Source organism: Rhamphochromis longiceps, linkage group LG7 (assembly GCF_057381845.1).
Source record: "Rhamphochromis longiceps isolate RC_006_pf linkage group LG7, R_longiceps_female_GT1.1, whole genome shotgun sequence".
In the NCBI taxonomy this organism is placed as follows: domain Eukaryota; kingdom Metazoa; phylum Chordata; class Actinopteri; order Cichliformes; family Cichlidae; genus Rhamphochromis; species Rhamphochromis longiceps.
The window spans coordinates 37,037,389-37,054,800 of NC_140563.1; the positions used below are offsets into that span (position 1 = coordinate 37,037,389).

The 17,412-nt window shown below is 39.1% G+C and overlaps 1 protein-coding gene across 8 annotated transcripts in view; it reads right to left on the reverse strand.

Moving 5' to 3' along the window:
• Position 1: 1 nt before the first annotated feature.
• vav2 (vav guanine nucleotide exchange factor 2) overlaps positions 2 to 17,412 on the reverse strand; it is a 201,650-nt gene continuing 184,239 nt past the window's right edge. For 4 of the 8 annotated variants that reach the window (XM_085413546.1, XM_085413544.1, XM_085413545.1 and 1 more), the window contains 12 exons: positions 16,101 to 16,189; positions 15,451 to 15,464; positions 15,279 to 15,297; positions 12,493 to 12,620; positions 10,754 to 10,825; positions 10,558 to 10,613; positions 10,167 to 10,283; positions 9,519 to 9,606; positions 9,261 to 9,384; positions 5,493 to 5,582; positions 4,867 to 5,021; positions 2 to 2,694 (listed from right to left, as the gene is read on the reverse strand). In XM_085413546.1, the coding sequence (XP_085269672.1) occupies positions 2,647 to 2,694; positions 4,867 to 5,021; positions 5,493 to 5,582; positions 9,261 to 9,384; positions 9,519 to 9,606; positions 10,167 to 10,283; positions 10,558 to 10,613; positions 10,754 to 10,825; positions 12,493 to 12,620; positions 15,279 to 15,297; positions 15,451 to 15,464; positions 16,101 to 16,189 (1,000 nt within the window). In that variant the 3' untranslated portion in view covers positions 2 to 2,646. Of the gene's footprint in view, positions 2,695 to 4,866; positions 5,022 to 5,492; positions 5,583 to 8,464; positions 8,507 to 9,260; positions 9,385 to 9,518; positions 9,607 to 10,166; positions 10,284 to 10,557; positions 10,614 to 10,753; positions 10,826 to 12,492; positions 12,621 to 15,278; positions 15,298 to 15,450; positions 15,465 to 16,100; positions 16,190 to 17,412 lie in introns of all 8 variants that reach the window. The other 4 variants (XM_085413550.1, XM_085413548.1, XM_085413549.1 and 1 more) reach the window with 3 other exon arrangements.

A 17,412-nucleotide genomic window follows, 5' to 3' on the forward strand; every position in this document is an offset into this window, starting at 1 on the left:
ATTTAAACCAAAAGAAATATTTATTCATGATAGATCTCATTTGGAAATACTCAACCATCCAAAAAATGTACACGAGTAAGTACTTATTTTTTTCTGAGGATGAACTGACAGGAGTTGAAATATTAATAGCCACATGCAATGGGTTCTTGTCCACTACAAAAAACAAAACCAAAACAAAAGAAAAAAGTGACTACAGCTGATGTCCCCCAAACCCCTTATTCCAGACAAAAAGGAGGCTTCCTGTGTGTCCCCGTTACACAGTGGTAGGACTTTGTGTTTTCCAGGGCATTTGGCCTTTGGAACAATTCACATCTTAGACGGTTACATGTTTAGAATCTAAACATTTTGGCATCCTCTGCTCCATAAGCCTTTGTGAACCAGCCAGAGCTGATGTGCTCAGTGTTTGCACTTTACTTCCAAAGGTTTTTGTTAAGTTGGTTCAAGCTGTAATGACTGACTTGTGTTTTTGACCTATTTGCAGCAAGAAAGCAGTCTTCATTATAAACATCTACATACATTCAAATTTTAGCAAAGCCTTTTTTATTGGTTGTGTGCTGAATCAATACAATACCAAGCATGACCTCATTCACTGTTGCTGCTATTTTTAGATCACCCTGTGTGGGTCCTGTTCTATCCCCTTCCACTCTAACTCACACTAGGTCTCCCACATTGTGTCAAAATGGCAACCATTCAGCTTAAGAGTGCGCAGCCCCATGATGTCAGGAACGCATATGGCTGAACTGATGTGCTGCCTCTGGGCTTGAAAACTGCTAACTCCTAACTGCAATCTGCCCAGCGACGGAGACCTAACTCTTACCACCAGTGATGGCTGGGAAGTTGGGTTAGTTGGATACAGTCACATCCCTACTTTCTGCACAATTTGAGATCCATGGTAAAACTACAGAAGCAGACATTGTGAGAATAAAATTAATAAAAGCAGCAGCACTTTAAGTGGCCCACGGGTGCACAAGTACATGACCCTGAAGGAGTCCTTGATGTTTAGCGACAGAGTCAACTGCCTTTCAATGTCCGCATATATCAACATGGTAATTTTTTGGAAAATGAGAAGACTGAAGTGAAAGCCTTTCATTAAACTGTAGATCGTGTTCCATAACAACTGAACCCTTTAAAAGAAAGAATTGCCAAGGTCAAATATTTCAAAAACTATTAATACCTGTAAAATACTAGATTCAGAAAGCTGCCTGGTACATTTGTGCTGTCAATAGAAAAACTGATGCCAGCACACTGTGGTGTAAATAGCTATAAATCGTGTATGGCAGGAAGAAATGAGTGGAAATAAATGGAAACACTAAGCACCGCAACCCTAGAAAATCACAAAGCGATTAAGTACATCTTCTGTGGTTTAACGTCTATAGCACACACAGTTTTTCTTCAGATTAAAACACTGATATTAGTCTGCACAACACGAAAATAATTTTCACACAGGAACATTTAAATTAAGGGGGATACAATCCCATCACCTGATCAACTCTTTAGAAAACAGTAAGGCAAGGTAGAAAAATCACAAATCAATTAAATCCTGTGCAGACACTGAAATACAGCTAAATTTGGCTTTAAATAATAATAATGATAATAAAAAAAATTCTTGGTCCAGTTTAAAAAAAAAAGAAAGAAAAGAAGCATGATTCTGTGCAAGAAAAATCACATGAAAGTTTTCCCTTTCGTATCCATCTGACTGACGACTGACTTGTAGACTGTGTATGGCATTGTGTTGGCTATAAAAAAAAAAGAAAAAGAAAAACACATCCAGTGAGTTCATCCAGCGGCCATTTAGGACATAAATGCCTCACCCTCTTGTTTTCGGGGGCTCAAGCTCCTCTTTTAGTGAAGTATTTTTGAGCATGGCAATGTTCTTGAGTGGCTGAAGTTGAGGTTCAGTAAGCAACACCCATTCTTCAAAGGCACCATACTGTACATTGGTCTGTGTGTGCGTGCGTGTGCGTGTTTATGTGGGCCACATGTGAGCACATGCATACATGGAGAAGTAAAATCAGTCAACAAAGTCGATTCCCTCCACTGGTGTCAGCCCACAAGGCATCACCATGACAACTAAGGCAAAATCTTTCAACATAAAAAAACACAGCATCTTTTTCTTTTTTTTTTCTTATTTTAGGTTTTCGGATCAGATTCTTTGCTTAAAATCAACTCCCCACAATAATCATTAGTAATGATGATAATCTCTATTCAATAAATTATCTATACTGTACAATTATTTCACCTCGCGTAGACCTGCAAAAAAAGGGGGGCCTTTTTTTTTTCTTTTTCAAAGTAAAGCTATCAGCAGTCAGTTTCTGCTGTGTCCTCAGTCCTCAGTAAAGTCTCTGCAGAGCACACAGAGGCTGACAGACAGCAAGCCATTTTTTCCTTTTTTCCCCTGTACAGAAATTAAACAGGACATCCAGCAAAGACAAAAGCTGATGCATAATTGAAGATAAACAGAGTAGAAACACTCGCTGAAAAATGAGTATCCAGCAAAACAACAAAAAAAGTTCTTTGTTGGTTTTTTTGTTTTGTTTTTTTTCCCCTTGTGTTATTTTCCTGGAGAGACTGAGTAATTTTCTCTGAGAACAGTAGATAGAAGATGGTTCCTGATTTAAAGGGAGCCAGACCAGCAACATCTGAGCCTTACTGCACTCCTTCTTCATCCACATAAGTTGAAGGAAACCATCCAATCTGTAACATGAAACAGTAATTATCAGACACACACAGTATTTTACATCAACCAGTATAAACAAAAGATGTTAATTGGGTTCATTTATATGCTTTTTTTGTTTTGTTTACATGCTGTGAATCCATTGGATGTGCACCACGACTACATTAGGCCGAGAGCTCTCGGAGCTCTTTCCTCTATATTATTTTGGCAGAAGATGTGCGCTATTTTCCGATAACTGCACAGCTCAGCAGCAGCCTTGCCTCTGTTCTGAAAAAATACTTGAAGGCTACTTCAAATGCTACTTCAGCTGTTGCTAGGCTACGACTTCTCCTACTTGTTAGAATTGTAAAGCATGTACTGAACTAACAGAGATAATAGAAACACAAAGGTTGTATTTACAGCAACACAAAGACATCCATTAATACCTGTTGAGGTCTGTATCTGGGTATGTTTTGTCAAAAGAAAATCTCATCCTGAGTCTCTTAATTTTCCTGAATTGGACTGGGTGTTAAAATGCTGAAATGAGGTAGTTGAAAGTAGCAGATGTCTTAATTTAAAAAGAGAAGCAATAATATTTTATGTGCTCAAGTTAAGTCGTGATTCAATTACTAGCATGTGCACTGTCCATAAACACAGATCAGCACCATGCATATTGGCTGAATTAATCGCTGTGATGCCTGTGGTGCTCCACATGAATGTTAGGGTTGGCGTGATATGTGAAGATTTCAAAATAGTCATTTTTAATTCAACAGCAGGGGAATGAAAATATATTTGCAGGGACCACCGCATTTCATGTGCACACGTGGATTAAAACAATTCATATTTTGCCGTATTCTAGTTTGAAACCAGACAGAACCAGCTAGCCAGGAAGCTACATTAAAACAAAAAAGCTAATAGAAACCTTTCAGCTGTAAAATGAACAAGTACTAGTAAATGATCAAAGTACAGAACCCATAATATGTAATGGGTCTTTGTGGAGAAACCACCAACCAAATGATAATCTACTTGCTGGACACAGAGTCATGTCGACACAGAACTGGGAAGTCAAGCTTTTCTTGGGTTTAACACAGCAAAGGAAGGACAATGAATACTCATCAGTTGCACTAGGTTATTCACCTAGGTCAAATCTTATTCTTATAAATATCAAGAATGTAAAAACAGACATAAATTAAACAGCAGCTCTGATGTCGTCACTAATAGCCACTACATTCAGCAAATCATCCAATTACGGTGGGTATTTCTTCATAATGTAGAAATAAATAGCATCTAATTTTGGTGAGCTTGATGTCTTTCTCATACACAGCAGCAATCAAGACACTTCAGCTCACTTCATGAAAACTTAGAGGCTTTGCAGACCAGATTTGCAACCAGCTAAAGTAGTTGACCTGGTTATCATAGTATATGATACACAGATTTCAATGTATTTGCTGTACACACTGCATTAGCAAATACTTTTTTTTTTTGCTGAGTTCTACCAGGTGTAGATGTGCTTTTTTTTTTTTAAGTCGGCACGTTTCGGCTTTCATCAACTGAATACAGATTACCTTTTTTACCACTTCTGTTCCATCAAGGTCATACATCACAGAGAGACCAATCCAAAGAAACTGCGTGTGCAGGCAGATGGTTTCATAGGAGAAAGTTAAAAGCGTATTTCCATCAATCCACACGAGGGAATAAAAGTAAGGTGGGGAAAACACAGATAAAAATCAAAACTAGACTCTATGGCATTTTTACACCAGGCTGTACAGCAGACTGTGGTAAGGTTTAGCTTTACAACCGCTCAAGTTGTGTAGATCCTCTGGCTCCAAAGCACAACTCTAAATTTACAGCCTAATAGGGAACGTTCCTAAAATAAAATGCTGACATCACATTCCCTTTTACCGCCATCCTATTAAACTGGCACATTTCCCAGCAGCTAGTTTTTGTCTTTCAACCACATCTTTTTGTTTTGTTTTTTCTTTTTCCCCCGGTATCACTGGTTAAATTGTCAAATGTATCAATGCACTTTTGGGGACATGCTTTCCCTGAATTTCTCTTTTGCAGATCTCTAACTTAATAAAGCTAACTGGATACATTTTTGATCAAACTCAAAATATTACAACATTAAGGTATTTAATCCAGTGGTGGCTTTTATGCCTTGGGTCTGATCAATTTCCCATCCACAAATAAACACTTTACTCATAGTTACTTACTCTTCCATTGGCTTCTCCTTTCCACCAGCCCTGGTCTCCACCGATCTTGCTGTAGATTTTGACAATGTCGCCTTCTCGCAGTGACAGCTCTCTCATGTCTCGCGCTGCAAAGTTATACCTGGCCACTGCTGTGCTGACCACTCGAGGTGTAAACACTGAAAATTGATAACAATAGGAGTTGAGCCATAGTTAATTAACTTAATGGCACACCGCTGAATTCGCAACAAGAGTTATTATTTACTGGTATTGATGAATATTCATGTTTATGTATGAGGGTGACGGTTGTAAGACGAGGTCACACTGAACATAACGGTAATAATTAGTTGTGAAGAATGTACAGAGGCGAGATGGTCCGGTCAGTTTTCAGCGTGACACGCTGTAGCCACAAAATGACAAATGAGCAGGACAACTTGTTTCATCACTGGAGAGGAAATTGGTTTTCTTTTCTTGATTTAATGAGGAAATGTCATCCTGAGAAGAACTACAGTGTTCTTGTTAATGAAAAGAGTGCCACAGAGAAGAAGTAATGAGGTCGAGGTACATAGGCTTATTATGTAATTACAAGAGATGCGGCGCGAGGACACAAGAGAGGCAGCGGGGGAAAGGAAAGGATAAGTAGATAGTACCTGACCAAAAGGGGGCTTGGCTCTGAGAGGAGGAGAAGTTGAGGCCCTGTGGACTGAGGAAGGAGAAGTTGTAGGATGCACAGGTGGCTGCTGAGAGGAGGACAGAGAGAGAGCGAGACAAGGGAGGAAGTAAAGCTGGAAAATGTTTGAGGTGAACACATGCAGAGGCGAAGCCAAAGAAGCAGAAAGATAAAAAGATTTTGGATTGAAGCTTTGTGTGCCTGTGCGTTCGGTTCTCATTATATTTAATCTTAACCATGAAGGTGTTGCAATTTGACTGCTTTAAGAGTGTGAATTTATTTACAAAGTCTCAAACAGAAGCAGCGTGGGAACTCTGTTGTTTTTTAGAAAGAGTCTGTTCTGTTCCTATTAGTGACATTATTATTCAGTATTACACCAACCTGCAGAATACATTTTGGTGTTATGTTTATTTAACTGTACAATTTACATTATATTATATTAAGAAAAACATATAATGTCACTAATAGGCATTACGATGACAGCCCAACTGAAGGTTGGATTAACAAGACTTCATCATTTGTGACAACTGATCAAATGCTGCTTTCCATTTTTATGCAGACGGCACTGTTATCTATTATTTACAGTAGTGAAAGCCTTTAAATAGCTGCAGTCTGCGTTTCATGTTGTTCCCATTTAACTCAACTTAAATGGAGGAAAATCCAAGGTCATGCTATTTTCAAATTAAGAGAAAGATAAAAGCTGCTAAAAGGGCTGAAAGTGAAATTATCACAAGATATTAGTATTTAGTATTATGCATTGAATTTTTTTATTTAAAAAGGAGACAGAGAGCTAAAACTTACATTAAGATTCTTTATTTTTTCCCTCCAGGCAATGAATACGCTGCTCTTTATGAACACACTCAAGAAACACCTAAAGAAGCTGGACACTATACCAATGTTCCTCATGTTTTACTACCATTTTATGTTAAACTACCATCCAATTGGTTGTTTTTTGCTTTTTTTTTTAAAATATAAAGACATAGTTTTACAGCCTCTAATTTCTAATATTTTAAAGACAGAGGTGTTGATTATGCTGCTCTTTTTTCTGGAATAACCACTTTTAAAGGATTGAAAAATTAGTACTCTTGTTCACTGTGATATCTCTTGGAGATACACTGAAATTTATTTGAAATTGGACCTTTTTTGTTCTTGATGTATAATTGCACATGATCTTGATTTTGTGCTTACTCACTTGCACTTTGTGTCACTTGTGTGTATAAAATCTCTGCAGCTCTCCATGCCAGGTCACACTTTATTTGATTTGATTTTTTCTCAAACTTATTTTTCTCGAATAGATATTTACCTGAAGGTCTACAAAAAGCTAATAATACAGAGTGTGACAAAGCTCAAATAATCTCAGACAGCTTTTTTGATATTGAGATCACTCAAATGGCCTGCACAGCCACCAGATCCGTCACAGCCACCAGATCAGTCACCCTTTGGGATATTCTGGGACAGGAAATTCCCATTGTGAATATGCATTTGAGAAATCTGGAGCAACTTTGAACCAAAAAGGAGGGGCCAACCTGGAACTATGTAGCAAAGGAGTTAGCACTGGCCACTAAATCTATAGAAAACTGACTGTCTTCCTCTTATCTCTGGATTTTCCTGGACTTGGAACAGAATTCCTTTTTTGTGGAATATTAGACAGAGGGACCTAAAATTGTTACAACTTGTTGAAAGGATCAAGAAAACAGTAGTAGTAGTAAAAGGTGACATCTTATGAAGCTCCACTGAAATTCACATGAAGCCTGAGCTTTTTGTTCTTAATATGTCATTACGTACGATATCGATGTCGTGGGGCCTGTGTGTCACGTGTGGTTAATGTAGGGTCCTATTATTACAGGGCCTTTACGTTACAAAGCGCCTTAAGGGGGGCTGTTGTCATGATTTGGCACTACAGAAATAAAACTGAAGTAGTTGTGCTATTTATTTTATATAAAATAAAATAATTATTTTATATAAAATAAATAGGGCAGCTATATAATATAATATATATTTTCCAGCTGCTTCAATTGTTGTTGATTTGACTTATCAGAAAATGTCTGTGTGAACTCCATAATAGAGTTTTCCAGATCGAAAAGTAAAAGTACGTGCTTGGAAACAGTCAAGGATAAAACAGAGGAAAACCATTATTAGCAAAAACTCCAGTTGTCTCCATCCGTGTACAACTTCAGCCAAAACAGGAGGAGAAATGATTTCACTATACTGGCCAGTTGGGTCTTTGTGAAGAGCGAACAAAGTGAGGCCAGTGTAGGACAGAAGCTAGCGCAAAGACACAGCCAGTATTCATATAGTGTAATGGCCACGAAGGGCAGCCAATTCAGTCATTCCAAAGGCTGGAGTTAGCTGACTTTCTCTTTGTCACTCTCTTTATCATTTCACACTGCTGCCCTCCTACTCTGCCCAGCTGCCCCTCTGGCCTCCATCTTTTTTTTGTCTGTATGAGTCATGAGAGTCACTGGCCTTGGGAAAAACAGAGGACAGGGGAAGACAAAGAGAGTGGGAGGAAGTGTGTCTCATTTATTTTACCCCCTTCTTACAGTATCCACAGCCACAGTGTCATGAAATTGAATTTGTACTGGACCAGTGTATTTTGGTAACAGAGAGTGAAAAAGGTATTTTCATAATCGTGCATTGAAGCAGGTAGACATTATTTGACATGCAATGCTCCTTCAGTCTCCATGCAAAAACACTGACACTAGCATTTGAAGATGTCTGTGCATGTCTCGTTAGAGCTTTGGGTGGTTCCACTCAGCTTCCAGTGGGCATTACCCAGAGCTCATTAATGGAAATGAGGTCTGTAACATGAGTCAAGTGGTAGAAAAGTTAAAGCCACAAGTCATAGTGTATTTAAGAGTCAAGTCCAAAGCCAACCACATGTGATTTTATATGGGAGAGACATGGCACTAAAAAGAATCCTGAATAGAAATATCTGAATAAATCTTGTACCTACTACTCCCTCCAAAGGGCCAACCGTCTGCTTTATAATAGCTGAAACAGAACAGACAGAAGTGATTCCAAAATCTATACAAGTTTTTTTTTCTTGGCTTACTGCATCCATAATGTAAATTAGTCTCGTATTTGTTCAAATGCCCTTGCGGGATCAACCAGATATGTTGATTCTGTTGGCACACTGGATTGAAGTGGAATTTAACTCTTGAAGGTGCTGTAGAAAACTTTATAAAACTTAAATATCATGAGGCAAAGTCACCTTTTTTTTATTAGATTTTTCTGGTTATTTATGCAGCTTTTTATTAACGTTGCGGCCGTCTCCTTATTCATTTAGAGAGGGGCTTAGTGTTAGCCTGAATAAACTCCCAGGTGCTGTTACGAAGATGCCTGCCAAGGAGTGAAACTTGCTTCTAAAAGAATGATGGATATTTTATCTGAAGATGTTCTCAAAACTTAGCTTCATCAGAACCACACTGATAAGCATCGTGGTCACTTAATCTATACTATGAAGCCACATATTAAGTTACTTGGATTAAGTTATCATTAACACGGAAGGACAAACATTAGGGTCTCTTTCACAACCGATAAACATCAAACCTTGCTCTGCCAAAACGCTTACTGACTATCATTTATCAGCTGGCTGTACTTAGCTGTTCATTGCTCAAGGATCTAATATGATTTTCTGGTACTAACAGATTGTGTTGTTTGCAGAGTTTGGCTGCTATGCGGTATCAGAATGGCTGCAGAAGTGGAAAGTAAAGTATTGGAACAGAGAAAAATTCAAAAGGTTTACCTGGTGAGCGTGTGTTGGCCCGCGTAAGCGAGCGTTCTCTCGACTTGTAGGGGTATTTCAGTGTGGTATCTAACAACTTGAAGCTTTCTTTCAGCGAATGAGACTGATAGTACTCCACAAGCTCCTGTAAAGTAACAGGATACAAAAAGGTGAACTTTTCTGCTTTCACATTGACAACAAGCTCCTATGGGTGTTTCTGTGTTGGCAGTTCATTAAATGACCTTTTTTCTTTTTTTTAAACAGTTTAATATGACTTACCAACAGACTTTCAAACTTCTTTGCCTCGGTGATGTGTATCCAGCTGTCTTTTTCAATGACTTTGATGTGCTTTACTTCATCGTTGAATCTGTAAAGAGAAATCACCAAGAACAGATGTTGTTTTTCCACTGTTATCGATTTTCTTTATCCATATCTTGCATATTACTGTTGAGCCTGTATTCTCCTGTGCCCTTAACTTAATGTGTTCTGCTGCTCCACACATTTCTTTTTCAGTATATCTGATTGAATAAGATGGAAATTAAGTATTTTTTCTTAAAGTTAAGACTTCTTAACAGATTTGTTTACTTAATTATATCGAGCCTGGTCCCCACAGTCACTCATCACCTGAGTTAGACACAAATGTGTAAATGTGCATTCCCTTTCTCAACCCATCATTATATGACAACTCCAGTAAAGAACTCGTGGATTTTTTTTCCTCTTGAGAATGCATCGTCTCATTGAAAAGGCACAAAAAAGGAAGGATTAAAAAAAAAAAAAAAAGCAATTACTGAGTAGTAATTAGCTGGAGCTAAAAGATGCACAGAAAAAGCTGACTAGGGCTCCCTGTGAGAATATTTATTCCCCATGAGATATGGATAAAAACCTTCCCTTGACATTTTCCTCCCCTGTAAGATCTGAAATACTCACTTGATGCTGATGGCGAACCTCTCCGCCTCAGCTGTCCTCTCTCTGATAAGGTAGGTCCCACTGCAGTGGGATTTTAAAAGGTTGTCTGCCTGCTGCCGCTCCATGTTTCCTGCAAACCTACAGAAAAAACAAAATTTAGAGGTCACTGTTTTTTTTGTTTTAAGTTGTTTCATCAAATGACACTCTAAAAGCTTTAAAAACACTTAACTTCAATCACCCATGTAGTAATTAATCTTTTGGTTAGGGTCAGCTTGCTTTCAATTGAACCACTGCTTTGAGATAACGCTACAGTTTAACATTAACAGATCTGCACTAATTACAGGATATTGACCTTGGGCTAATGGTACCTTATAGTGCACAGGCCCATTAAATGCACAGTTATGGGTCTTACCAAGGATATCCATAGTAGTCTGCATCCCTTGAGGACGACCGGCATGACTGGAAGGGCTGTCGCACATAACAGACACCGTTCATTAAAGAACACAGCACAGGACTAACTGACATGCACATGCATAAACTCGTCCACTCTCAAATCATACACGCTGTAATCAGTCACAACCCACTTTACAGGTGTATGGGTGCATTACCTTTGGGTCCAAACAAGGCTTTACATAGGAACTGGGGAAAAAGCCGCTCTTTTGTGTCTGTATCAGCTTTCCCTGTAAGACAAACACAAGGTAAGTTTATTTCTAGATGTGAAACAAAACTGTGCTTACTTCAGGCAAAGAAATACTTTAGAACATCTGTGGAAAAAAAAGGGAAAATGGGTAATATGTAGTTTAGTGTAGATACAGAAAATTTGGAAATCCTAAGACACACTGAAAAATTTGTAGGGTTTATAGAGGAAAAACTAAAACTAAGAACTATATTTCCTCCTTGCAAGTAATCATTGTTAAGTAAGACTATATTAATAAACCAATATCTGAAGCAGAGATTCTTTAGTTTATTGTGTATAATGTGAAACAGTGTTACGTTGGTGCCTCCTAGTGGTGCCAGTTTATCTGCACTGGATTCGTTTTGTCAAAATTTAAAGTAAAACATTTCTGAAAGACGATGTATTCACTTGGAGCTAAATAAATATTACACGCTATGCATCATATTTTCGGTGCTAGATGTTGTATGTACAAACTTTCCCCATCAAAGTCAGACAGAGGATGAAATGACTCCATCTTATGCCTGCAGCAATCGATTTTAAACTCTGCACACCTGCTGACATCACACTGAGAGATTAAACTGCCATGCTGTAGAGGGATAGCCTACTGTTATAGCTAAGATCAATTAATGTCATCAGAAAGTTGCCCAGAGTCACTTCAGGAAAAGCCAGCCTGATATTAGAGTCGGTGATTCAGCAGGAATGCCAACAGTTCCTGGAGCAAACAGTGTCACAGTTCCTATCATCCAGACTAATTCACTGCAGAGGATCCTCCAGGTCTGCACGTACACCTCTTCTAATGTTCAGCTAAAAGTGATTTATTTCCATTGGTGAAGGTGCAAAGAAGTCTTTAACTTCCTCTAAGATTTTAGAACAATTTTAGGCAAGCGTGGCTCAGTTTATCATTCAAACACTCTTTAAAGTATCCTGTGGTATTTTAGTGAGACGCACAAGCCAAAGCGCTATTAATTTAAACTGACAAGGTGACAAGGGGACTCTGTTTACAAGATGTGCGCTGGAATATGATGATGATTTGCAACTACAAGAAAAATTATCTTTTTTTGTAGCATGGGGGGAAAGAAAGCACTTAGGGATTTGCCTACTCCACAGCAATTTGAATTAAAGGCATTTTGGGGTATGTTACTGTACTTGTTCACCACCAGAGGGATAAGATTGATAGTGCTTTCTGCAGCCTGGTTAGAAAACATGAAAAGAAATGACGGAAATGGCTCCAAAGGCAACAAAACGCTCAGTAATTAACACATATATCTTGTTTGTTCAATCAATACAAAAAAAACCTGTGTGTGTAAAAACTAATCTACAGTTTTACAGGAGGTTGTGTGCTTAGACTTTAGCTTTGCTGATTATAAGACTCCACCAAAGTCATTGCAATTGTCCAATAAAACAAGGTTTTTGTCCAGATCCAATAATAGCGATCCTATATGCTAACTATTTCAATCTGGAAGTGCCGGTATTTGAACAGAGACAGAACCTTGACTTATGTTCTACACTTTCTATCTCACAGGTAAAAAAAAAATTGAATTTAACATGAGAATCACTGATTCATTTCAAATCCACTATGTGAGGTGCTGTGCCAACATCAGCTGTCTGCGTAACAAGCTGCGTGTGTCAAAGTGAGGGATGGATTGATTTAAAAATGATTGACTACTCTACCTCCCACCATGTGATATCCGGGTCTCCCTTCAGAAGCTCGATAAAATCTCCTGTTTGGAAACAGAGAGGGGTCTTCCCCGGAGGCACCGGTGTGCCATGGTAGTTCTTCACTGCCACCATCTTAGGACCTGCAATAACAGTCAGTGTCCAGTACATTACCGCTTCCAGCTTCTCACTAATAAAAAAGTCCACTGACATTGAGAAAACAAAAGCTGTAGAAGAGTTGTGAAAGAAACGATCAGATTCTGCAAGTGTATCTCTACTGTACTTCTGCATACTCTACTAATGCATTTATATTGTGAAAAGGTTACTTTTTTGTAATATAATAGAGAAAGGTAAACTTTTACATATTATATTTTCATTAGCTGGATTGGAGTATTGATGCTTATTGACAGACTTATTGGCATATTTAATTTTGGGTTTGCACTAGTTACTATTCAAACTACCGTATTTCCCGGACTACAAAGCGCACCTGAATATTAGCCGCACAAGCTAAAATCAGGGGAAAATCCTGTTTTGTACATACATTAGCCGCACCTGACCAAAAGCCGCAGGTGTTTCAATGTTGACTTATCATATGTAAGAGAATATGCACAAAGCGAATTGTCAGGAAAGAGATGGCTGTTTGGAGACACACCCCTTTTATTAATATTTTGAAAATCAAGTTATGGGTACATATTTGCACATGTGCTGTGCTTCATAAATGAGTAACAAATGTAGTACATAACAGTAACCTACAGCACACCAGAAAAATAGATTCAGACTACCTTTTAGGCTCAGGTGCAGTGACACTGCTTTAACAAGAAGAAAAGTCAGTCATTCACCACCATCTTCCTGCGCACTAAAACCACCAAAGTCCTCTTCTCCAGTGTCGGAAACGAACAGGCTCAGGATGGCTTCGTCATCCACTCTCAGCTTCTTTCCTTCGTTGTCACTTTCAAAACCAAAGATAATCCTCATTGTCAGTGTCAGTGTCGGAGTCGAACACCCTCTGAAGGGCCGTGGCGGTGTCCTCCTCTTCATCATGCAGCAGTCCAGCCCTTCGAAATCCGTTGGTGATCGTGGATGTTTGCACACTTTTCCACGCTGTCAGAATCCACCGGTAGAGTTGAGCACAACTTGCTTTTCGCAAGTTTATCGCCGCTCATCATCCACGACTCCAGCTGAACGCATAGCGCTACTTTGAAGTTTGTTTTTCGCGCTACTTGTACGGCACTATGTTGCCTGGCGGATGGACATGTGACCAACATACCACTCTTGAACCCCGATCCTTCCGCCAGGCAACGTAGTGCCGTACAACAGCGGAACAAACAAAACAAATCGTCTTACGATATCACAAAAATCATGGACAATCTATAGAAAAGCCGCACCTGACTAAAAGCCGCAGGGTTCAAAGCTTGTGCAAAAAGTAGCGGCTTATAGCCCGACAATTACGGTATATAAATAATGTGTATCTCGCGTTCTACTTCGGTACATGCAACCACAGTCACAGGCAAGACTCCTAGCTTGACAGTTGTCCAAATGATAGTCGACTCCCTCCACGAGGACGTAGCACCACACAAGGTCATTGCAAAAAAGCCTGGCTGTTCAGTGCTGTATCAAAGCATATCAATGAAAAGATGAACCGGCCGGGAAGAGTGCCTTCACAAGAGTGTCAAGTCCACTCAAGAAGAGCTTCACACCAAGTGGACCGAGGCTGGAGTCAGAGCATCAAAAGCCACCACACGTAGACCTCTTCAGGATCAAAGCTACAACTGTTAAATTCCTAAAATCATGCCACTCCTGAAACAATGGAAAACATCAGATGCATCTTACAAGTACCTGGTTTAAAGAGAAAAAGAAGTGGACTGTTGCTCAGTGGTCCAGGTTTTCTTTTGATTTCAATTAGAATCAAGGTTCTAGAGTTTGGGTGAAGGATGGAGAGGCACACAATCAAAAGTGTTTGTGAAAACCTCATGCTAGAATTCAATCTTTGATTATTTAGGGTGCCATGCCATCTGCTGGTGTTGATGGTTGCTGCTCTACTCTGTACTATCACGTAAAAATTCAATGCAACCACCTACTAGAGCGCTTCAGGTTTCCACCTGACAAAAAGTATGGAGCATATTTCCTTTTTCACCAGGAACTCCCACCGCGCCAAAGCTAGTATTTATTGGTTTGCTGACTGTGATAATGCTGGGTTTGACTACCCAGGCAACTGACGTGACCTGAAACCCCACAGAGAATCTCATCTTCCTCAATCAACAAACTGAGGAAGATGAGACACCTGAAGCCAACTATTAAAGGAATCTGGGCTTCCCTAACAGCTAAGCAGTGACACAACCTGATCACCACCAGACTACGCCAGACTGATGTAGCAATTCATGGTAAAAAAGCCTCAACCAAGTGCTACCTTAACAGAAATTGTTCATTTCTGTATTATACGTCGTTTTTTTTGATTGATCACAAATAATTTAATAATTTCAGATGCTGGAATTCTGATAATTTTTTAAAGCCACAAAAAAATCGGTATTAAACTATAATCTAGCTCGAAATAGTTCACTTGTGATGTGAACATGTGATGATACAGAATACATTAAAGTTTACCTTTTTAAATCCAATTATAGGAAAACAAAATAAAACCTTTTCACAAAATTCAAATTTTTTTAGAGGGATTAGTATAGGGTTAGTATTGTTGCTGCAATGGCGCTATCCACTAGATGGCAATAGAGAGCCGTGCTATTTAAGCACAGCTACAGCCAAAACAAAGTTGACAGCTGACAGAATATTCAAATGTTAGCTCTTACCAGGTGATAATCCAGGCTCCTACACAACAGAGACAAATATCTGATTATTGATATTGTTAATAAGTAAGCAAAAAACATCACCTTTTATCCTTTTGTGGTAATTATTCAACAAAGAAAGATGGTGACAATTAGAGAAAGCTGTTGTATATTGAGTGAAAAAGAAACTACTCACCAAGTCAAGAGGATCTGAAAAGAGGAAATATTGAAGATTGTCAAAGAAGATTCACAAGAAAATATTTCACCAAGTGGATCCATCAGCACTTGACATCAGCATGCCAAAATGTACAGCATAGCTTCATGCAGACCATTTTTTTAAGCTGACTAACAGCAATGTAGTATGACTGGTTTCCTGTGAGCGTTAAACAGCAGATAAAACTGAAAGCATCAAACTATATTGTTACAGTCCTGCTCTGTGGTCCTTATTATACACACACTAACTTATTTTAAGAATTTATTTGATTAATTATGACCTTCGACTATCAAAGAACTTGATTGGTTCATACTGAACCTCACTCAGCAGTTATTAAATTGGCTCAAATTTGAGAAAATAGGCCACAATGATTTTCTGAATTCATGTTGAGTAAATATGTTGTCAGATACTGCTGCTAAATCCACTGACACAATAAAAAAGCCTGCCTCCCTTTTACTGCTGCATAAAGAGGCCTACAAGCAGGACAGGGGTCATCAAATTACAGCAGTCATCATTGCATGTCCGTGACATATGTCACACAGTTTTTATTGATCTATTTTTATCATTTGCTCACTACTTGACCCTCACAAAGTCATCTGAATAACATCTTCTATTAAAGAGGAAATACCTACTTATTTTACAAATGGTGATCACTTCTAGACACTCTTTGTGAGCTCCTGTTCCACAGCGAGAGCAGTAGTAGCCCTGATAGAAGATGCCCCTTGAGGACAGGCGCACACACACACACACACACGCACACAGAGAAACATGCACTTTAGTAATGCAAACAGGAAGTGGCTGAGACACAAATTAACCTCCTGTAAGAACAACACACAAGGGGACCTGCTGCTTGTTCCTATAATTGTTCCAACTGTGAATCCACATCCTCCATCATTCCCGTTCTGTAATTCTTTAAAAATCACCAAATCAACTGGCTCAGTTTAAACCGTGTACTCCTGAAGTTTATTTGTTACGGGTACTGTAACACTGCATGCATCGCACGCTGCCAAGTTGAATAGTAAGTGCCATAAATCACGATGGGATCTGCTGGGACTGCAGCAGTAATTAGCATCTAGCAGGAAGAGAGAACGCTGGTCCCTGCTGCCATCGGCTCTGTGAATTTAGGTCAGCAAAGCCACGCAATTTGTGGGTCAATACACAGAGTGGGGTTTAGCCGGCTGACTCTAATAGAGGTGAAAGTGGTGATTCAGTGACACGGGCTATCCCACTGCAGACGAGCAGCATTCTCACATGAGAGAAGGTGTACTCAGGAACACTGTGGGTGGTGCGGGGCCGGGAAATGTTTAAAAATAACATCCGTCAGCCGCAGTCACACTTACTAGAATATTTTCCAAGGAATGCTTTCACACTAATGACGGGTTATGCGAGCCAAAAACATATTCCCTCTGTGATTTAAGTCTGTTTGTTTGTTCACTACCAAATGCTACTTAAATTATTTATTTTTATATTTGTACTGCTGTAGTGTATACTCCACTCCAAGGGTATTTTTTTTCTCCTCTGTTTGTGGTGTACAGAGTCAAAATTACAAAAATTGTGTTGTTGTCCAAATACTTACCTAACTGTAATAACTTTTGTGTGCTTTTATGAAAAAGTGAAGCCAACGTGGGAGTAGTTGCAAAAGGTCTCCTGGCAGCAGTGCTTCTTTGCCAAAAAGACCATCAGCTCCCTGGTTTTGTGTTCTCAGTAAACACTTCCCTGATCATTTTATTGGGCTCAGTTGCTATTTTCATGACACTCTGAATAAAACATTAAGTCTATTTTGTAAATTATAAGTCAGGGAATCAGAGAGGAGGATTATCCAGGATGCTCGTTGGTTAACAAACTGTCAATCACAAGTGATTAGCCACAGAATGTCCTCTGTTTCTGCTCATCTGCTGACACATGTGGTTTCAAAACACCAAGATGGTGACAGTGAAAACATTG